The sequence below is a fragment of the Varroa jacobsoni genome, unplaced genomic scaffold, assembly GCF_002532875.2.
Source record: "Varroa jacobsoni isolate VJ856 unplaced genomic scaffold, vjacob_1.0 scaffold_1423, whole genome shotgun sequence".
Taxonomy (NCBI): domain Eukaryota; kingdom Metazoa; phylum Arthropoda; class Arachnida; order Mesostigmata; family Varroidae; genus Varroa; species Varroa jacobsoni.
This window is the reverse complement of record NW_019214325.1, coordinates 397,117-420,061: the sequence shown is the minus strand read 5'-3', so window position 1 is coordinate 420,061 and position 22,945 is coordinate 397,117. Positions and strand designations below refer to the sequence as shown.

Below are 22,945 nucleotides of genomic sequence, written 5' to 3'. Positions count from 1 at the left end.
TTTCTCATTTAGGCGCGTAAATGATTTCTAGCTATCGGCTAGTGAGCAAGTAGTGTGCACCATGTCCCTAGTCCATATCTGTATTATCAGAAAATTGGCTAGCGACCACAGTCTCGAAGTGGCCATCAGGGTACGAGAAAAGTAAGGTGGCGCTATGTGTATATCGTTCATTAGTTGGAATTTTACCAACGTAGTTGATTATCGTCATTAACTGCTGCTGCTACCGAATGTATTTTGGCCATGAACACGACGTTCCTTATGTTACGATTGGTTTCATAACGCCGAAAACGACTTAGTTCATCCGTTTGCTGACACGTCCGAATGTTCGTTCAATACCGCTCCCATGATTCCGGCGCCGCCTGGCGGCGAGCGATCGAAGCTCTTACCTGCGCTTAGAAAAGGGGGTAGTTGTCAGTTCTGAAGCGCACCTCCAACGACGCGTGTCGATTTTCAACTGAGCGCGTTACTGGCATTGAACAACGTTCTGAAAATAGCTAATTGCTGATGATAGACTATTGGTACACTGATATTTGGAGCCGTGAAATTGCACCTATGGATATGCCAACGATCGTACTGTAGTGTTAATTAACTGTGCATCACTGTATGTACGTGTGGCGTGCATCGTATGGAGTTATACAAGCAGTAGTGAACACTTTGCCTGCCAGGGAGAAATTTTTCGACAAGTCGGCACAGAGCTCACCGTGGTATGCAGTGTTTTCCTTACAGAAGATAGCGTATTTTATCAAAACTCTCTCTTGATATCGAATTGTAAAAATATTGATTAATTACTTCGGAAAAATATGAGATACGGGCAAGTATTTTATGAGCGTCATCTTTTGGGGACGAGATCGTTTTACGGTTTTTGTTTCTTTTAAATACACCGTAGAATAGGGAACATTTCCGAAACGGTTCACGGATTTCAAATTTCAACATTTTAGCCGTGTTTTTGCTTACCTTTGCTTTTTTTTTTTGTCATATACAGAAATATCATTTGGACCCGACTATTGCTATTATAATTGTGATAAAATTCACTAGTAGTCCTTGAGTTTATATCTTGAGAAATATATAGAAAAAAAGTAGACCGTTCTGCTGGTTGTAAACATTTTGAAGGTAAGATTTATGAACAAATGAACAATAGAGGCTCACATGTCTTGCTCAGTATATTTTGATTGCGAGGGGTGTGGATAGAGCGAATGGAATAATTGATAACCGCACTGGCTGTCTCCTTAAATGACTATGACGTTTTTATAAGTGGCACATCACACCGGAGGGTGAAAAATAAATGCATGAAGCGGATGAAATAGCAACCATATTCTATTGCCAGAAAAAAACATGATTTGCTTTAAACTCTACTGAACAAAAAAAAAAATCAATTTTCGTAGAATTTATAGTGGGCGCTTAATTTTCTTATTGTTCGTTGGAGTATTACAAATTACCGCTATTTGTCGTACCGGGTACAATTGCAATGTAAGCGATACACGTGAGTGGCATACGTTTCTCTTATTATTTAGAGTAAAATATATATTTATCGATTGCGCTGATCATCATCATGTACCATGTATAAAATTCAAATATTACGCGAATAGGCAAGTGAAACACAAGGTTCTAGAATATTGTTAACATATTTTATTTAACTTTGTTATTCTACTTTATAATACTAGGCTTGATTTTAAGTTTACGATATTATTTATTTTGTCAAATAAATGCACCCCTTTATAGGCGTTAGATATAAGTACAGTATTTGCTAGCGTACTATTCGGGAAATGGCAAGTTCCGAATTTTCTTATTTTGATAGTATTATAATCACGATGTATTATATGCGTCTTATAGATACATCGCGTAGCAGTATAGTGTAATGTTACTAAGGAGGATTAATTCATAATCATATTTTGATCTCTGCGAAAATTCTTCGCAAATCCTCCGGGATTTAGCGATATTGCGCTATTAAATCATTTGTCCCATCTTTGCCCCTAGTGTTTTTTGGACAGCGCGCGCCAGGAGTGGCTGGCGAACTTCTACGATCGTGCTCGAAGACCCGGGCGCGTGAGTGTACTTCAATAAGCTCAAAATTTTTAATATCGATAATAAGACGACAATATCGAAAAGCCTGGTAGAAAAATAATTTATCGCTACCGACGCAAGAATGTTTATATAGTGTAACGAGCATACATAATGAAGTGGTAGTGCACTTGACAAAGATGTACGGCTCTAAAGAGTAATTTGTACAAGTATCAAGAAATTATTACTTGGATACCGGAGCAATAACAAACTAATGAATGTGCCAAGTAATAGGAATATCCCAGAAGTTCTGCAGTGGTTCAGTGCGCAACTTAATTATCTTCTTGTTAATGCTTATGGATCATATAATTATAATTAAAGCACAGTTTCTTAGCATAGTTTCATTCAGCGTGTGCCAAAATTCTGATATTTCCTGCATCGTCTTGTCTTCACCAAGTCCATAGCTGGGCAAGTACTCGCTCTATTGGAACTACGCACACCATATAGATCAACATTTATTACAGGACTGCCGACAGGATGTTAGAATACTCGTCTGTACATCTGTCTGTCATGCACTCTGTGTTGCTTTGTTCGACAGTATTGTCTCCTGGACAATCGCGATGATAGAAACAATTTTTTCCTTTTTTTAATTCATTTGACTCACAGGAAAATCACGTTTCGAATTCTCTGTTTGTTGGCTCTCTTCATTCAACCAAAATGGAGCTTCCTAGATCCACGTGATGAGGAAAGATACTGCGCCTTTGATTTTTTATTGGGGCACTTGGTCATGACGTTCGTTTTCGCATTACTATTATAATAGTTTACCTCGAAACCTAATATAGTGACGTTCACCAGCTATCGTGTGCCTGAAGGACCATCTTGTCTGATCCAATAGCCAATGCTATGAACTTTAAGGAGACAACGTTTGTTATCGTCAAAACCCATGTAGCAAACAAGTGTTCGAGTCAGATGCTGGAACGTCCTTTTTCAATTGATGCAAACTATGATAGGACCTTTGTCCTAGATATCCACGTATCGATCATCTCACTTGAACAATTGATTGGACAAAAAATTTCGTCGTTTCAAAGGTATCCATCACCTTTAGTACAGTATATTTAGCAGCTAAGCTCGGGGATAACTGAGCTTTCTATAGTAAGAAGTAGTTGAGTTAATATCGTCAATTCCGAGTGTGCCACTTTATATGGATTGTTCCGGCAACAGGCGAATTCGATTAAATTAAGTTCTTCTAAGTCGTAAAAGCTAACTATAATAGCGCTATAGTAATATGTTTAATCTGTCTAGGTAATCCAACTTGAACTTGAGGTACTGTCGCGTATATGCATGGAGCCTCTGCTCTTTCAACGATGTTTGTTGTTGGCAGTCAGGTGAAATACCTGTAATTTCCGCTGATCGCGTACAAGCGTAACTGTTATTATGCTATTTCATTCTGATGATGCCACTTTCAGTTTGTTTATGTTCGAAAAAACAGACTCTCGTATCGCGCGCCGAACAAGCCGGAAAGCGTAAGTTGTCAGAGGCCAAAGTTTTCCATCTGAACAAGAATGATACCACCTCTTCCGTCTGTTTGTAGGGAATTCGATGAAAGCCTGATATGAACATATGTTGCACCGGTTCAGCTTGTCAAAGGACAGCAAAACATCATGGGACAATAGCCCCATACAGAGATAGCTACAAGTACGAGGGATCGATGGTAGAGCGCTGGAAGCCCAATGGTTTTTATATCGTCAGTAGATTTGTTGCAAGCCAAGTCTTCAGTAACTCTTCATTCGTGCAAATAAATCACGTTTGAGTCACTCAACTGAAAGCGTCACTCAGTATAAGAAATGTGTATTGAAAGGAAGTCTGAGCGGGGGGGGGGGGGGAGTGATAGCAACAGGAGGGCGGCAGCTTCGACCGTCATCAAGGACACCTGGTTGATGTTCTGTACGTTACTTTTCGACAAGAGCTGCCCCTCCTTTCCTGCGAAGGGATAGATTTGACCGGGTAAAGTAGCAAAATTCCTGCTGTGCAAACTGTTTTCTTAGTTGTACGGTTTTTTGATACGCGTCTAGATAACTCCTATCATTTGCGGGATGAAAAAGACCGCCAACACAGCTAGCACGATCGATATTACAAGTTTACTCAGTTCAGTATGTTGATCTCATAATTTATATTATTAAATTATAAAATCAACGTATTGTCTGCGTAGTTCATTGGAAGCCTCAAAATAATTAGATGAGTTCCTTGGCCAATTTTTCCGAGCTTGTGAAGTGTAAGTCGACATTAACTGACTAAATCTGCTAAAAGTCCAGTTTAGTAAAAACCAATTAGGCGCTGGATATTGTAAAAAAGGATCATTTAACAGAACGCTGGGAAGATTTAAAGCGCCGTGCTTCCATGTAGGTTTTTCGGCAAAATCTCTGCTTTTTTTGCCTCGGATATGAAAAACGGTACGCATCGGTTCTATCTGGAGTTCTATCTGTAAGACTCTATCATTTGGCAAAAATGTACGCTACATATTTCTATTTCTTCGACGTTTTGTGCCGTACTGCGCTTTGCGTTTTGTTCAGTAGATCACCGTACGCCAAGCATGCTTCATATTTTCAAAAATGTTTTGCTTTCATCTATCCTAATTAGACCGCTAAGTTAATTCAGTTAATCTCAGCTTCACTGCAGTCAATAATGTGCCCAATTACCACATTATGGGAACAATTATAACAATATAGAATCCTACGACGGTAATTAGACATTTCGGCAGATAAATAGCGATATTCGGTCCAAGTTATCCAAGCGTTACTCTGCAATGTTGCACTTACTAAATTTAGAAAATAGCATTACGAATAAGAGGGAGGACGGTTATAGGAGCTGGCAGTGGTGATTATAAGTCGATCTACTCTCACACTGGTAACAAGTACCCGTCCGTGCTGCGTGACGAAGTTCAGCACTTCTTACAGACATATGCCCTTACGGTGCCGTTTACTGATGATGATGATGAACCAATCTGTAATAAAGAGCTTATAATGCGTTTATCGCTAGAGACCCTTGAAGCGAAAACCAAAACTGCCTGTCACGGAAATAGGTGATCTTTTGGTAACATCGACTACGTCCTTTGTCAAGTTCTATTATTGTTGGCACATTTGTCGAGATCTACGAGCTGTTGTGTTTGACATATGCAAACCGCTTTTATAATTTCGTCTCTAAATGTGACTCAATTCAGCTCAATATGGATCCAATTCACTGCGAACATATAAAAGCGTGTTTACCTGTCTTTCGAGTTCTGAGCCCGAAATCGAGTTTGCAGTTCGGACAAACGGCGGACCTCCTGCGTGAAACCCAAGTGACTCTTCCGAGATTCGAAAATGAAGGTTTTTGTTTTTTTAGCGTAGCCTTTGTTGATCGCGCTGGCCGCATTGAAGCTTGAAGGTTCGGGGTCGTGCCTACTAGGTAGTACCTATTCTAAAACATCAGCTTGTCAGTTGAGTTATACGATCCATTAGTTTCAGTGGCAGTTCGCAGCATAGTAGACAAACAGCCGATAGAGTCATTGATTCTTTTGGATTATGGAATAAATTACTTTGAAGGACGACCGTTAGGATGACACAGTTTGAAGACACTCGAGTAAACGTCCACCTAATCTAATAGGGAGCGTTGTTAGGCATAGCTAGCTACCAGCTTTTAATACTTTTTTCCTTTTCTAACAAATATAGAAATAAGGTGCCTTATATACGAACTGCACGCAATTATTCTCGAGATTTTGCATGTAATACATATTTAACATTGTCGACCACAAGTAGATGTCCATTATCTGAACTCGCTTTATTCAAAATATACGTGGAGTCATCACGGCTCTTGTTGGAAACGTGACCATTAGAGGCAGTGTATTGCCAAATTCATGACTCTGCTTGTTCACGCCCTTTGCTCCAGGCATTTTTCCAACGGGTATCAAGCCGGTGATCAAATCTTCACTAATAATCCTTCCTTAGCGAAGCCCACCTGCAACACACAAAGATCAACACCTTCTTACATTTATAGTTGTATATCTTCCGTTTATGTCACCCTTTCGAATACTTTTGCTTGCTCACTCCCATTTACGACTTTAAGTGAACGAATTAAGAATTTTTGCAGATGCATTTAGGTCAGGGCATGTCTTCAGATCAAAATTTCACACCGTTCCTATACCCAAAACACAGGATCGAAACATAGTGAAAATGCTCGTATGGTTTGACCTAGTAAGCGTTCCTGCTATGATTTGAGAATTGAACGGCCTGCGCTTGGGCAGACAGTAAATATCCCTTACGTCACAGCCGCTTTATCACATACCTATAGATCCTAATGCAGTTTCGGAGTACTGCTTGTTCACATTTTGTAAACATAACAAACGATATCGAATATAACCATTTTAAAGTTCATTAAATTGTAAATTCGAAATTATGCTTCACGTAATTGCTCGCTGCGGTTACATCAGACAATCTGGCCGAACACTGACTGCCACAATCCAGTCGAAAACGCAAAAAGCATATTATCAAACACAACTAGCCAAACTTTCCTTATCTTTATAACACATAAAGATATCACCAGGCTTACTCTTATCGTAGACGGCTACATTTTTTTCTATCACGAACTTATTCAGCACTGGTAAAGATCGCTGGAACAATACAGACTTGTTACAGCTGAATGGCAGCAATTCACAGTCTGCTTCTTCTAGGCCATTGAGAATGCTGATTTTCAATTACGTTTTAGCCTAATGCGTTGTCTTCTTGCTTGTTTTATTTGTGTTTTAATATCAAAATTTATTATGCAATAGACGTTGGACAAGCTGTCGTATAGATAATAAACAATAAGATCACGCGAGTGAAGATTTGATGGTAGATTAATTGTAGTCAGATTGCTCTTCTCATTCTTGTATCGCCCGAAACCCGAAACTACAACACGGACCAGCATCGAGCAAAATTGTAGTGACTTATTTGTACCACACAATTTCTATGGACGTAGTTTGTAAGGCAGAATATAAGATCGAGAATTGCTAATTAATATAGTTCTTCTTCTTCGCTTTTTTTTACTTTTGGCTATTGACGACGCTCTCGTTCGCTCGTTTGTACATCATTAACACGAGTGAACGTTGCTTGCCTGTGTGCAACACTTCGCACGGAAGACCGTATATTCAGTTTGTACGAACTACCGTACCATGTTCTCATACCGATCGCGAAGATCTCGTCGGAAAAGATCAGTATTCGTGGTTCTAGTTGGGACAATATTGGGCACTGAAAAATGACAGCTCGAAATCACCAGTTTATTTTGCATTATATGTAAATTTTCTGTTCCACATTCTATTTGAGTAATTCACATCAATACGCATGTTCTTGCTTTCGGCTCAGATGTGGGTACTGAGGTAGTGTCTGGCTGAGTATCTGGGTCCGCGCTTAAATTATCTGTCCCTGACCCGTTACAGGGCGACCCGGCACCCGCAGCAGTCGTATTCGTTGACACCGCGCTTGCCCGAACAGGAACTGCGTAAGCGTATGCACTGGGATTATATGCCAGCGCGTTCGTGGCGTTAGGTGTGCAAATATATGCGTTAAAAGGCTTACCATAATTACCAGCTTGACCATACCTGTTTAGATTGTACGCCGCGGGGTTATAGGGTGAACAGGGACCCATTACTTGGTAGACTGGGCCGTCGGCGGCTGGGATAGGGCACGTACCGCACGATGTCGCAGCAGGTGTAGCCGTAGCGCACGGATATTGGTAGTAAACCGTGGGGACGCCGCAACTGCTGTAGCCATTACCGCACGTCCCTTGACCAGATTCAACAGGACAGATCGAGCGAGCTGCGTTAGTAATGGGACATCCAGGACGCGCACTATTAGCAATAGGACACCACGAGCTTATAGTACCGGCAACAGCGGTGCCGCCACATGCGGAGACGCTTGTGACAGGGCTGCACGGCGTTGACTTCATCGGGCAGACAGTACAGTTTTGACGAAGTGAGCCGAGACAATAGTTGTAATTGTCACAGGTTCTGTTATAAACCGCAAGGTCGTTTGCGGTTAGGGTACGACCGCAACAGCTGTAATTATCCGAATTCACGTAGTTAACAGGGATACTGCGGGCGCCAGACTTAGACACGCATGGCGAATTACTCTGCACAGAGCATCGGCAGACGGTCGAACTACGTGAACAGTTACACGAGTTCGAAATTCGCGCGCTAGAAGAGCACGACGTAGACTTCTGGCTAGTTAAACTCTGGCTTTCGGCATTTGATTTTTCTGCAGGGTATTTACATGAGGAATTGCGCTTCTCTGGAGTGCACGAGGGTCGAGTGCAATCCGTCGAGGTGCGTGCATCTATGTTACATGGATCGGCTGAAGCTTGCATGTTTCCATTTTTCGTCTGGCCACACGATGTTCTGCATGAAGATACATTGCATGACGTTGAGTTACTGTTCGGGGCGGTGGAGTTACGCGAATTAGTTTTTACGCTAGAGTTCTCCGCAGTGGCATTAAAGGCGCTTGGATCACTCATACGACCGCTGGGGTACGACGGCGCACTGGGATTGATGGGTTCGACACTGTAGCCACTTGGATTGCCACCGAATTGGTTACATTCGCCAGTCCTCAAGTATACTCCTGGGTGAGTGTAACCCACAGGATTAAACGCCGCAGGAAGGTGTTGGAAAGCAGCTTGTTCCCTGTAACCCACTTGTCCATGATATACAGGAATCGTGTGAGGCACGCTTCCGCCACCAAGCGCGTTTAGAAATGGATAATAAGGATTTTGAAATGCAACGTTGCTATACGCCATAGAAGATTCGATAGGATACACCTTTTTCACACTCTATGTCCTGCAACGGTTGTTTTTCTGACAGGTAGTTTTTGAATTTGCGGCAGTGAGATCAACGGGCTGACAATTTTGTTATCGTTTTCTTACGATGTTGACTAGCGACTGCTATCGGCAGTCCTATGCGATGGATAAGTACGGAATTGTTAAAGTATTTTTTTTTCAATCGAGCCAATCCCATCGTGCGTATGAACGAATTACGATCGAATTTGTTTTTAATGTCTGAAAAGCTTCAGGGACTGCGAAACCTCATCATTAATTGCGTTTACCAAGTAATTGGCGTTCAACTGTATTTAAAAAGTTTCGCTAAATAGCTGTCATTTTTTGTTACCATCAGTGGGGCACCAATATGTGTATTGCCCATAAGCGGGTACCAAGATAATGGCGTCTGCGACATGTATTAATATTTATGTCCTTTTTCGCGCTCCTGTGAGGGCTTTACTGTTTGAAATACGGTAAAGACGCATTATATGCTCCAAAAGTGTCGAAACTATTTTTCTATTGATCGCGTCCTGCTAAAGCAAACCTTACCACCATGCGAGATCTGGTTATTATTGTAAGTCAAATAAAGCGATAAACAATAATTATAGTGAATACACATTTTACAATCATAGGGTTTATTTTTTTAGCATGAAGAATCGGCATTTATACCATGAAATCCGAAAAATATTTTTCAGAGCTTGCCTACGCCCCATCCATTCTCACCTGTTAACACACACAATACCGCACCTTTGAAAGCAGAACACATCTGGCATTCGAAAAGAGCAAAGTTAATTGTTAAAGCCAGAGGGTTGGTGAGGAGCGTTTGTTTTAAACAATCGGTTTATGGCAAGTAATTTTGACCCGAAGTAACAATGCCTTACCTGTTGGGATTGTAATTTCGATGATGAATGTACTGCTCTATCTTTTATGTATCAGTAGCTCACCTGTTTACACTATTCCCCATGTGTTTTATCGAGGCGCTATACCATCTTGTTGTTAAGTTGTTCCGTTTGGTTTATGCAAGCACTCTGTTATAGCCCAAACGATTAAGTTCGCAAGCTATTTCCGTTCCTGCTAGGTCGTTATGGGGTGATCGGTATACTCTTTGTACTGAATAATCACATAGACGATCTTTGTAAACAGGGCTCTTTTGTAAAGGGGGCTCCAAATTTACGTACCTTATAGGGATTGGCATAATACATTAGAACCTAGAGCAGCGTAGGGCTTCTGTCAAACGGTATTCTTAGTCTGCCGAAATGATACCTATTAAACCTGTAGCTCTCATATTCCTCTGCGTGCATCCTCCTGGCCAGAGCGCACGACGTTTCAGTAGTAGACTGTCGATGCACACAAATAGCTTCTTTTTCTATACAACAGAGATATGCTTAAAAATTCTTATGCCTGCTAATGAATTGCACGAGGAAGTATGAAAGCTTTCCATTTCCTGACGATTCCTGAATGCTAGGAACGCGGTCGTAGACTGTAGCGCAAAAAGAACCCTGGATATAGAGATATACCTCTTCTGCCGCCTTGCTGACGTAACGGGTTCCATAGAGTAAGGTCCTATACGCCTAGCCGATTAGCGGTATTTAGTTACGTATAGTATTAACGAATGCTTCCGAGATTAATCAATGAGAAAAAATATCTACGCGGAAAACCTTATTGCTAGAAAACTGTCCCAACTAATTATGACCGTACAAGAAACCAGCAAGGTCCTACTGGAAATGGCCCCAAACCCGGTACTACAGGACGTTTACTTATCATTCTAAATTATGAAGCCTTCACTTCGCTTGTAAAGAGTTAAGGTATAATATAGGCCAGTTCCGCTAAAACTAAATTACCAGAGCTGTTGCTCTATTTTGGAAAGAAGCAGTTTGATTTTGCCAAAGTATGATTTTTTTCTGGCTGACGCTTTATTTCTATTAAGATCTGGTAATGGCGTCAAGTGATCAAGAGATAAATTATATTATTAGTAACTAGTAATGGCATTTAAAAATACATAACCTATTTTATACATAATGTTTAGCCACACTTTAGATGTTCAATGCATGAGATTGGTAGGCCTCTACCTATTCTATTTCAATTAACTTAATTATTTGGGCTTGAGCGATTTACCATTAGAAGATTTCAAATTTTTTTTTACATACGGTTTACCAGCCGGTCAGCCATAGTGGTAAGGGGGCCGCTGCGTTATCTCCGAGGGCAACTATACTAATATTTCACGGATGGCCATCCTAATCATTAATTAAAATCTCTCAGAATAATTCGGCTAGAATTTTTTAAAATGTCCGGCTCCTTTTGTCTCCACTGGTTAGGCTTCTTTGTATCTGTCAAAAATATGTTGTTGTTGTTTCTCATATATTTAGATATCAAAGACCTGCATGCAACGTAATTTTGTTAAGCATAGAACAGAATTAAATCAATATACGTTACTTAAAGCAATCACACATTTTGTTACTTCTGCGATTACAGGCCAAGTCGGTAAATAGGTTGTGAGGTCTTCGCTATGGAGGACTCAATTGTCGCCCTTGGCGCAATTGGGGCTCTAAAGGTAAAGAGCAAAGTTGGAGCTTATGAATTCTTAAACTGATTTATAACAAAATAGCTTTTGTTCGGTTGTAAAGGCACATTTTAAATTTCTTTATGCGTTCTTTCTTTTTTAGGCTGCCAGTGCGTGCTACGATGTCCTGACGTTGCCGATCTACACCCTTATGCAAAGGCCCTGGAACGAATGGAAAAACAGGTCAATCCAAAAACAATTACTGTTGCTCTAGACGATGAATCTTTATCTTTTTTTGGATTTGACTATAATAATGGGTAAAACACACAAAGCTGGAAAGTTATTAGGCCCAAAAGTCGCATCGAACACGATATAGTTAATTGTCGCTAATATACTACGATTTTCCGGAAATAACGAAATAGCTTTAATTGACACGATTAATAAAAAATATATACTGTCACATAGCGCCATTGAGCGTTTAGACTTAAATTTTAAGGTCTTAGGCAAGTTATTTTACTGAAAAATACAAATAGTAACCAAAACAAGAAAGTATTTTAAGTTGCAAACGCCGCAAGGTGGACAAAATCGGCTAGACCAGATCACCCATTGTAATGAATAGAGCTTCTTTTTAAGTAGACCACGTTTTGAAAGGTGCCAGTTCCTATATTTCAGCTCAATAATTATTTTTGATCAATTCTAGTATCGTTATTCAGGGTGGCTATATATATATATATATATATTGGACCAGCGACAGCGGGAATAAAAATAAGCTGCTTAAAAAGTAATACAGGTGTTGCATATATATTTATCGCAATAAGTAAATATCAGCTTGGAAAGGGTTAGTCATTCAGTGGTAATCGAATTTCCATCACAGATCCCACTTTTGTTACGATATCATACAATTACGTCAAGTTCCGCTTCAGACCTGCAAGCAAAAGTAAATTTGCTATTTTGTTCTCACTGTCCTTCAGCGGGTAATTGGTGTTACCAATAACAGTCTGTCTGGAATCAAGGGCAACAATAACAACCAGTACAAAACCCGATTCAGGGCCACGTAGTGCATATACCATGCATCGTCGAAAAATAGCGTGCCACAAAACCCCATTATCTGGTCTAGCAAGACGAGTAATCGTTGAGCACGCCGACGGCATCAAAGTGGGGTGGACTGAAGGGCTTACGAAAAGGGGATGATGACTTATACATACCTGCTGCTAGCGTTACATGAAATGACCTTTGTTCATAGTACATGAACAACTGCGTACAAATACTCTAGCTAGCCTGTCGTATTTTGCAGCCGTAGTCGTAGCCAAGCATCTGCGAGGTCGCCCATGTCAGACGTGAGGCGAGCTGGCAGCGATGATCTAAATCTTCAAATACGTGGTCGCCTGAGATCAATTGGAACATTCTATCAGATCTGAGAGTGAAAAGGAGCGAAAGAGACAGTGAGAAGGACAAAGGGATGTGAGAGCTATGTGTAAAAGCTGGAAGGTGTCTGCTTTCTAATGATCTGATTCATCTCTGGAGGAATTAAATATTCTCTGTTAATCATTCCTTCCTCGCAGACGGAAGCCAGGAACAGAATACACTCTCTAAAGATCCGACGCGCCATCGAGCATGTGCACAACAAAACAAATTTATTTACCCAAATAAAGGCCATATGTTAATGGATAGCAATCTACTGTACCATGAGATAATAACTGAACAAAATTTAGATCCGGTTTACATTAATATCGACCCTGAAAACTCAATCTATATATTATTACTAATATACGATTTCGTTTCGTCTCCATCCTTTAGAAAGGGATTCGACAATGGCTTGATTGACCCTTTTGACATTGAACGCATTCTTCAGTAAATGCGGATAGTAGATTGGTCTTAATAATGCTGACCTAACATTAATTAGATGAAACAAAAAACATAGAAGAGGAAGTGAGAGCAGACGAATCCGTGCCCTTCGAACGAGACGATCTTCTTTTTATGAATGCGGTGACAGATATAGTTTATGTACATCTGTTAGCGTGAACGTTCTTCTTTACCGTTCGGATCTCGTCTACCCTCTTTATTTTCGCATAGGAATAGTTTGGATAGCAAACTTCTCGCTGTTTTCTTATTGCTAGCAAATAACAGGGACTGTGAGTTAACAAGGAATCCATTAGTTCCATTCTCCTCTGGGACTTATGGAAGCGAAACAAAATATCTGATTGTGTTCTAGAAAGTTATGACGCAGGCTAAATAATTGATGTTTCCTATTGATGAATACAAATGTAGTGGAATTTTGGTGAGATAGCGCAATAGAAGACCGTCACGCAAGCTTGAGCATATATTTATATAGGCTTAAGTGGTTTGGTGATGTCTGATAGAATGAAATAAAAGGCACCAAGAGCTACTTCTGAAAGCCTTGCCCTAATTGAAAGTCTCATATGTAGACTACGCTGAAGCACCATAAACGACGCATTTACATATTGCGGAGTAAAAAATAGGTCTACAGTAGGCACTCAAACCAACATCTTGTTGCCTGATCTTAGAACGGTTCGCCAGCTCTTCGAGCGGTATCAATTTTTTCGCTTTTTATCAATCGAAAAGATATCTGCATTGTGTAGTATCATAATAATCCGAGCCTGCAGGACACATGCTGTCCACGAACGATTTTAATTTCGTTCTGAATTTATACTGTTTTTCCTATTTGTTGTTACGCCAACCATTTTCGCAGCTTTTGACCCTGACTGGCCTGCTGCCCTAATCACGCCAGCAACGCAAGTCGCCGCGACTGTAGTTTCGATAGCGTTCACTTTTGGCACTTGTTCGCGCGTTCGTAGACATCCAGTTTTCCCGGACTGCCGCCTTTCGCTAGAAATATATTCCGCTGTACCCATGCAACATGTCCGTTTCGATGATGTAAAAAAGCAAACGCGGCACGGCAAGGGTAAACCTCGACAAGATTCTCAGCTAAGCAATCAGCATTCATCGAGTAGGAGATTTCCAGGCTCAATTTACCGACTGCCTAGTTTTCCGCGCCGACTTATAGGCTGTTTAACTTATCGAAACGCCAGTTACGATCTGCCACCGTAGCCATAGCTGTCAATGGCTGTGTCCTCAATTCAACAATTTGATAGAACATCTCTTTGCTGTCGTTGTGCGATAAACAAATTCACTTCAGTCACTGTTCACGATGAGCAGGTTTTTTCTCCTATTTCTACCATATTTCGTAGCAGTAAATCGCGACCATTGGACCCAGGATCACGATCTTTTGATGTGTGCCTTCACAGAGATGGTGAAAGACCGTCAGGGAGTAAAAGTAATTAGACATTATGCTGCTTGAGTCATCTATTCTAAATGACCAGGTCTTGAAAGTATGTTAGACATGGATTTTACTCAATTTGTGCATTCGTACATGAACAACTTCCGTAAAATGCCGAAGGAAATTTATCGTTATATAATTTCAATTAACAGATTTATTAGCCGTCAGTTAAACTTTGCGTAACTATGTAAGAAAAGGAAATATAAGTCGCGATAATTACTTCATAATCTATTAAATTTTATCTATAATTTAAACAAAAACCTGACAAGGGAGCTAACAATAAAAGTTTCTTTCATTTATATTTTTAATTATATCAAAAAATATGTCATTTGACCTGACTACATTTTTTACAAATTACGATGTTTTCAAATGCATATTTGCCATGTACATGGTTTTTGCATCCCGATCAAATTTTCGTAGCTCCGAAATCTTGGCAATCGTTGGCTTGACAGAGCTTTCGTACGCGTGAATCTGAATTCATACTCCTTGATGGTTTCGGTATATTTTATCCTTTTTCTGATTCTTCGACATGTTCTCCTCCACTTAAACCCGTTTATTCCAGTTGGATCTAGAACACTGAAAGACATCCGGAGGGACTACCTATAAGATTTTGCCACAACACTTGAAGCAAGTTTTATACTATTTGAGAATCTAAGTATCTTTGGTGTACGCTCATAACTATTTTTCGATTTATATTAAGTTATACATGTAATTTAGTAATCGAAGTATTCGATTTGTTTTAATACGCGCTGGAAAATTGTGTTATACTTTTTCTAATTTGGGCCGATTCTTGTTTATTCTTACGGATCACTGCTGCTCTTCTTGCAAGTTGTTTTGTGGCCGGTAAAAACAAATCGTGAGAAAAGTCTGCTTTTACTTAGGGTTCAGTTCGGTTTAAGGACGATAAACCCTCTCAAGTAGAATTAAAGCTTTTTCTTTTATCGTTTCCCACATGGGAAAATCGATTTCTAACGTCATATATTTGCTATTGCCACGAACATATAGCAGAGTAAGAAGTACATCGGATCCTCTGTCTCGTCTCAATTCAAGCTTCAATTTTTCCTGCTTATTTTCCAACATTTTCAATCAATCCGCTTCTGCGCACGTTCTTATGTGTTACATAACATGATGATCAACGATCAGAAACCGCAGCATTTGCTTGTCCTTTACGATACATCTTTTAGCTTGTTCTATTTGAGCAAACACTTCTTTGTTCCAAACTGACAAGATGACAAGGACTCGTGATCTTGTTAGTTTAGAACGTTTGCCTATTTCTTTCCAGACTGTTCCACCATAAGCATTTTCAATAACTTGGTGCTTTGTAGCGTTCTTACTTTCGGAACTAAGTAAATACTCTCAATAGTAATCTCCACCTTTGTTACTCGCGATGCTTATTTATTAATCTTTTTTTTTTTTTTTTCTTCGCTATCGTTGTCGACGGAATTTAGTTTGTTTTTTTTGTGTATAATGTCTCGTCATCTGTTTGTGTATTGTTCCTCGTTTCGAAAAGTTCTTCTTTAAAAATACCTGATCGGTCACCCGTTATCTATGCTTGTCTCATTTCTAATACCATCATAATTTTCAAAAGCCTTGACATGTTTAGGATAAATATTCGTCGCAATATACTGCACTGTGCATGAAATTTACGTCAAAGTATTGATAATTGACCTCTTTTTTGCCTAATTAGCGTTTATAATATAAAATCGCAAACGAAGCGCTTCTGCGGTGCACCTCACAACTACCGCTGCTGCGGTTATTTCACTTCGCGATTTTTTGAATTCTACTATATCGCTTGCGTTTAAATTTCATGAAGTAGTGTTATCAATCATACACACACATAACTTCACAGCGCCTCGTTTAAATAAGGAGGCTGATTTGTTTTGAGTTCGCTATGACACGATAAAAATAAAAATGGCTTAGGTTTAGAAAAGTAAATATCATATTATTGAACAGCCAGAGAGAGTGGCCGCGACATGCACGGTAGGCCTCACATATATTTTCTGAAAAAAAAAAGTACAAAGGTAATTTGGTATCGAAAAATACGTTGTACGCCTGTTCTAGAAAAAAAACTCTCAAGTTCAGTGGGGACGCGGTAACATTCGGATATGTGAAGTATATGGTAAACCTTGAGAGACAGCCAAAATTAATCAATAATGTTGAGCTAACAAGTGGTAATTAGGTGCTACGACCATAATCATAACAACGACAACAGCACTGCCATTTCCTTCTAAGAACAAAACCGCGACTAAATTCGACACGTAGAAGCCTTGAGGTGTACAGACGTGAGATAGAAGATACAAAAAAAATGCTCATTAAAGCGTACGACATAAAGCATGCGAATTCAGACCTAATACTTCATTTTCCTGTCCTATCCATAAATTAGGCCGAATGCTCTTTGCTTGCAACAAAAATCATGCTCTAAACTGGTTACGGTTACGTCACAACAATTTAACGTAACTGACGCAAACGACGGCTAGTACGAGTTCTGTTTAAATCCTCTTATTTGTACGTCAAATATGATTCTTCTCTAAATTTATTTGTTTTCATTACAGAAGGTTGGTGTACTCTGTTCCGCTAAATCCCGGTCAACCGCTACCCTCAGGAATGAAAAGGGCTATTTCACGTAATAAAGGCGTTCTGGACGGGATCACTACAATGGATCAACTGATGAGAAGGTTGAAGGCTGATGAGAAAACCACATGACAACTTAGATTCCATAGGTCAACCGAAATATTAGATAAACTAAATGATGTTAGTATCAACGCTAGTTGAACTTTGTGTCTACAAACAGTAACTAATAAGCAATCACATAGAATGAAGGTGAAGTTAGAGGTAATTAATTTATCTTTTGGCTACAGGGCCATCGAGAAATTTGCTGATCGTAAATGTTTCGGGTCGCGTGAGGTGTTCGCAGAAGACGAAGAAACACAGCCTGATGGGAAGATTTTCAAAAAGGTTGGTACACTACAGCGAAAATGTTATTCGACCAGATTTTTTTTTTATTTCTTACGATGACTTTGAAGGTATTTACACTATCTATAAAATCTTCATTTTTTAGCCATCTTCTGTGTCATTCCGATCTTAATTGAATCTTCTCTCATCTTACAGTATACGTTAGGTGAATACCGTTGGTTGAAGTTTCGTGAGGTTGACGAGAAGATTAACCATATTGCTTCTGGACTGTTTCAGACAGGCATCAGGTCAGTAACCAGACCGTTTCTGAAAACTAAATGATTAATCTAATTCTCAGAATGTTGACTTTACTACCAGTTTACCTTAGCCATTATAAATCAATGAAAATACTACGTATTCACTTGGTTGCCAATTATTATCCACGAACGTATACCATCCTCGAAGTGATAGGCCATCCTTCGAATGACCTTTCGAATTTAGAAAACGGTAACTTTAGAATCAATTGTACTCTTAGATAATCCATAAGACGAAATGGACTTTAAATAAAACAAAACATATTTTTTTTAGTTCAACCCTTAGCTATAACTTAGAATTCGTAATGTCTCTGACCTCTGAATAGCTTCAACTTGAGAAACTCAACAGCACGCTTGCTTTATAGGTCCCGACAGAATGTCGCGGTGTTTGCCGAAACCCGAATAGAGTGGATGCTTACCGCCCAGGCGCTGTTAAGAAACAATGTGCCTCTTGTCACCTTGTATGCGACCATAGGAAAACAGGCTATCATACATGGTAGTTATTATATTTTGCTTTTCCGCACGAGGTATAAAGCTTTAAGAACTGGGAGTCTTATTGAGCTCGTACGGACAAAATGATACATTTTATTGAAGATCATTTTACATAGGGCTACCTTTATACCTAACTTTTCTATAACAGCTCTTCCTCATTTCAGGTATCAACGAGACAGAGGTTACTCATATCATTACCTCACAATACCTTCTTGAAAAGATCATCGAAATTCTGCCCCATATAAGCTCATTGACACATATTATCTACATGGAGAATCATGGTTCGAAGAGCTTTCCGCCAAATATTGGTGGCATCAATCTTATTTCTTTCTCCGAACTTATCGAGATTGGAGCTAACTCCGATAAGGTAACTGCTATTAAGCGTAGTCATGAGCGGCACTGCATTTCGTTAGTGCAACGTATAAAAAATGTATTTTACGTTTTACTAAGAACGGCAGTAATATCGGACGGACGCAACGTAACAGAAACACTATTGCGCATGAGAGTAATGTACATATAGAAAATTATGGCGTTGTACTGTAACTATGGCGCAAGGAAAATGTGCCAATCTTTAAAACAGGCTACGAGTATAATATTTGAGCGTGGTCTGTCCACCAGAAAACACTATCATACGATACTTTAAATTTAGAACTATGCCATGTTTACAGCAACTATTTTGTTTGAGGGAAGAGGATAAACGCTGGCGTTTTTTACCTTAAAAAATATTGTTATTATTTACAAAAAGGTACGTTATTTGCTAGTCATTCTCGTTATCTAGGGCTTAATCCGGATACTTTCTTCGCTTGCCAAGTGGTTATAGATTAGTTTCTTACCGCATTTCAAAATAGGCCAGACAATAATATTGGCCAGATACCTATTTCAGGGTGTCTATGGAGAGGTACCTGGTCCTGAAGATACTGCAATTATTATGTACACGTCTGGTTCGACCGGGGTGCCGAAGGGCGTCATAATTACCCACGCCAACCTCGTGGCATCTGCTAAAGGCTACAGCACGATCTTCCCAGACGTAAGTCCTAGGGACGCAGTGGATTTGCATTCGATGATCTCTTGCCGGTTTTGTGCTCACTATTAACATCAGCAGCAGCGCTAAACATGTCAGCGCAAAACTCTCACGGCTTAAGATAAGCTCATATACAAACCCACAAAGATATTTGTCCTTTTATTTCCAAGACATCGAAAACCACTGCCAGTGACTGACTGTGTTGGCTGAACTTTCCTTTTGTTCACGGGCTCGGCAGAACTTAGGATATTATTGTTGGAAATCTTTAGTTTCTAAATTATTTCTTTGCAGTTTTCTTCGATGTGATTAAGGTAGGCAGCAAAAAGCGAAGTTAAAGTCTCTCGAAGTTTGTCCAAGAAACATAGTACCAAAAAGTGGAAAGCAAACGTTTGGACAACCACATGATATGCGCTGAAAAATATTAACTTAAACATGGAGTAGGGCATCATGGTAAAGAACAGTTTTCAGCGTTGAAACACCGTCGTCTCTACGAGGATGCTTCGCTGGAAAGTTAATATAACGTGGCACATCCGCGTATACACTACCTCCAATTGTTTTCACAGTGTGTCTGCCATCTTGATTTTATCTCCCGCAGACGACGAAAAAGGACTCATATATTGCATACCTACCTCTGGCGCATGTTATGGAACTCGCCTGTGAGTCGATGATTATGGCGATGGGCGCTCGAATCGGTTACTCCTCCCCACTTACGCTCACTGATAAGGTATTGTCTTTATTATTCGTTTTGGTATCGATTCCATCATTTACCGTCATCGATTGAAACGTAACGGTGCGGTCCAACAAGAACTCCCGTTCTACATGTATGTTCATTGCGTTTTTAGGGTACAGGAATCAGATCTGATCAGAGAGGAGACGCGATCCTACTCAAGCCGACTATGATGCTGGCAGTCCCTGTCATCCTTGATCGCATCAGGAAGGGAATTATCGAGGCTGCAGAGGTACCACGAACGCTTCCCAAAAGTAGCTCTAATTCAAATGAGTACTATTCTCCAAATTATGTTCGATTCCTGTCGAATCTTGCGTTCGAATAACATACCCTTTCCAGACTCTTACGACGCACATAAAAATCGATAGATGCTTATTGTACATAAACTTGATATCTCTTTGGCAGTGAGTGGATAACGGATAACTAATTCTGGCAACAGTGGTAAACAGGAGCTGAACTGTAACACATAAACGTCAGCACCCACAGAAAATAGCCCACCCAAAATCACGTTCAAGATAAAATTTGATGTTTCGGCGGCAATTAGTCATTTTATTAATGATTTTTGACGTTAATTAGTTAAAATTGCTGCTAATGAAAATATAACGATACATTGGCATTTGTGTTCGTATCGAGTAGATCTTGGTGTTATGACAGATTAGAATTAGATATCTGCTACGATGTATTGTGTAACGTACTACTGCTCTAAATTTAAATCATTGAATGTTTTCTTGTTTACTTTCAAGGCGAAGGGGTCATTTAACAAGCAGCTTCTTCGTCACGCGATATCTTACAAGGCGTTTTGGCAGAAGGCAGGCTATCAAACACCCATTCTTAATAAATTTATCTTCGATGGCATCAAGGTATAGACAATCACCGGTAATGACTACTGTCACGCTTATTGTTAGTTCTTTCTGCATGCAGTCTATTAGAGATAGCAAACCCGGCCCAGAAATGACTATGGGGCATGGAAGTCCTACTCCACCACTCCCGATTCCAAGCATCCAGTGAACAAGGTTCATTGTTATATTCGGTTATGGAGCCAAGGTACATTTTGTTTATTAAAGTCATAATATGTATTTTTATTCACTAATGATTACTAACGGAATTACTAAGCAATTAATGCGCAAGTAAAGCGTACTAATTATTACGAATTCCTTTCATTACATGTAAAACATTTCTTTCCATTTCTAGGCGATCCTAGGCGGCCAGCTTCGAGTGTTGGCCACGGGTTCTGCCCCACTATCCGCGGAGACCTTTGACTTTGTGAAGGCCTGTTTCGATCTGTACCTCATGCAAGGGTATGGACTCACCGAAACCACTTCGGGTGTTACAGTCACCGAGTATTCGGATAATATCTCCGGTACTAGCGGTTGTCCCCTCGAAGGAGTTTACGTACGGCTTATCGACTGGAAGGAGGGCGGCTACACTGTACATGACAAACCAAATCCGCGTGGAGAAATTGTCGTTGGTGGAAATACTGTCTCTAAAGGTATGCACCGTTCCAAATAATGAAAATTGATTAAAACTATATATGTTCCTAACCGCGGTTCCGAAAACTACTAAGCTGTTCCGGATTAATGTTGGTGTGTGTAAATTTTTAAAAAATAGTACATTCTTTACGGATCACTAAAATTATGGACCTAAAAGCCTAGTCAGGTCGTTCAGCTACTTCGATAAACGACTAGAATTCCGCACTGATAAAATGGATCACTGTCTGTATTATTATTAGCGCTATTGACACAAGATAGCTGTTAAGTTACTGATTGTCTTCGTGACGTTTTCTCTATTACTTATTTCAATAGGGTATTACAAGAATGAGGCCTTGACTCATGAGGTGTTTTTTGAAGAAGATGGCATGCGTTGGTGTTACACAGGGGATATTGGGGAATTGCTTCCTGACGGAACCATTCGCATCGTCGACCGTAAAAAGGACCTCGTCAAACTGCAGTTCGGAGAATATGTTTCATTGGGAAAGGTAGATCGCGAACACTTCAACGAAATGTCCTGAATGTCCGTGTATATATGTGCTAAAATTATTTTTGGATGCTTGCTATGCACACTACTATACCACAATAAGTATACGGATTGCCTTACGCTTCTATCGATTAAACAGGTGGAGGCTGAGCTAAAGACGTCGCCGCTTGTGGAAAATATCTGCGTCCATGGCAACTCACTATCCACGTTTCTTGTCGCGCTGATTTCGCCCAACGTAAAGGCACTGAGACAACTTGCGATGCAAGTTGGCCTAAATCCAGTACACCTTAGTTTCGAGCAACTTTGCGAAAACCGTCATATTGTACAGGCAGCCACTGAGCAGCTGATTCGGCACGCAAAACACTGCAACCTTAATAAGGTGATCCTATTGTCCTTAATAATCCTATTGTATCTTAAATATCCTATTGTCCTGTTATAACATTCGCTCGTAATATTATGACAATCACATGTTTATTTAGTGGAAATCGGTGATTTAATGGCTGAGATAGTGCAGTCACATAGCCTTTAGGTAGTATTAAGAACGACCACAATTTGAGCCAAACCTTGAGCAATTTAAATTATTTCTACATAAACGCATATTTTTTTGTTACTATATGTTGGGCCGTATGACTCTAGAATAATGATATAGTAAGGAAATTTTGGATGTTGAGCTATACTTACCTAATGTTTCTTTCAGCTTTTCAAAAAAATACCTAACGTTGTAAACTTCGAGATCAAGGGTAGGATAGATAGTAAAGCTGAAACTTAAGCATTTGACTGGATCACGTTTTCACCACGTAGTAGGTAAACATATATATATATATATATGAGAACAAACCAGGAATAGGTTTAACTTTGATGGGCTTTTGGAGCTAATGCATACGACTAACCCAGCTGATTGCAATATAAT

General features: G+C 39.8%; 2 protein-coding genes and 1 long non-coding RNA gene across 4 annotated transcripts in view; 1 reads left to right on the top strand and 2 right to left on the bottom strand.

Annotated features, from left to right (window-relative positions):
* The first annotated feature begins 414 nt into the window (after positions 1 to 414).
* LOC111269905 (long-chain-fatty-acid--CoA ligase 4) overlaps positions 415 to 22,945 on the top strand; it is a 23,121-nt gene continuing 590 nt past the window's right edge. Inside the window, exons 1-15 of the mRNA XM_022849818.2 lie at positions 415 to 704; positions 11,290 to 11,368; positions 11,481 to 11,560; positions 17,168 to 17,290; positions 17,474 to 17,570; positions 17,724 to 17,815; positions 18,187 to 18,317; positions 18,478 to 18,680; positions 19,197 to 19,340; positions 19,930 to 20,058; positions 20,177 to 20,293; positions 20,805 to 20,921; positions 21,253 to 21,550; positions 21,864 to 22,036; positions 22,175 to 22,414. Coding sequence (XP_022705553.1) covers positions 11,324 to 11,368; positions 11,481 to 11,560; positions 17,168 to 17,290; positions 17,474 to 17,570; positions 17,724 to 17,815; positions 18,187 to 18,317; positions 18,478 to 18,680; positions 19,197 to 19,340; positions 19,930 to 20,058; positions 20,177 to 20,293; positions 20,805 to 20,921; positions 21,253 to 21,550; positions 21,864 to 22,036; positions 22,175 to 22,414 — 1,989 coding nt within the window. The 5' untranslated portion in view covers positions 415 to 704; positions 11,290 to 11,323. The remainder of the gene's footprint in view (positions 705 to 11,289; positions 11,369 to 11,480; positions 11,561 to 17,167; positions 17,291 to 17,473; positions 17,571 to 17,723; positions 17,816 to 18,186; positions 18,318 to 18,477; positions 18,681 to 19,196; positions 19,341 to 19,929; positions 20,059 to 20,176; positions 20,294 to 20,804; positions 20,922 to 21,252; positions 21,551 to 21,863; positions 22,037 to 22,174; positions 22,415 to 22,945) is intronic.
* Positions 5,792 to 8,985, bottom strand: LOC111269908 (uncharacterized). 2 transcript variants are annotated; one of them, XR_002685993.2, is made up of 2 exons: positions 6,583 to 8,985; positions 5,792 to 5,991 (listed from the first exon to the last, which is right to left on the bottom strand). XR_002685993.2 is itself a non-coding variant. In XM_022849825.2 (2 exons), the coding sequence occupies exons 1-2, from the start codon at positions 8,797 to 8,799 to the stop codon at positions 5,964 to 5,966; spliced, it is 1,218 nt and encodes a 405-aa protein (XP_022705560.1). In that variant the 5' UTR covers positions 8,800 to 8,984; the 3' UTR covers positions 5,792 to 5,963. The 2 variants fall into 2 exon arrangements, 1 of the variants encoding a protein (XP_022705560.1); XM_022849825.2 differs by having other exon boundaries at positions 7,610 to 8,984.
* Positions 14,669 to 22,945, bottom strand: part of LOC111269912 (uncharacterized) — a 15,784-nt gene continuing 7,507 nt past the window's right edge. Inside the window, exon 2 of the long non-coding RNA XR_002685994.1 lies at positions 14,669 to 15,191. This is a non-coding gene — a long non-coding RNA (uncharacterized LOC111269912). The remainder of the gene's footprint in view (positions 15,192 to 22,945) is intronic.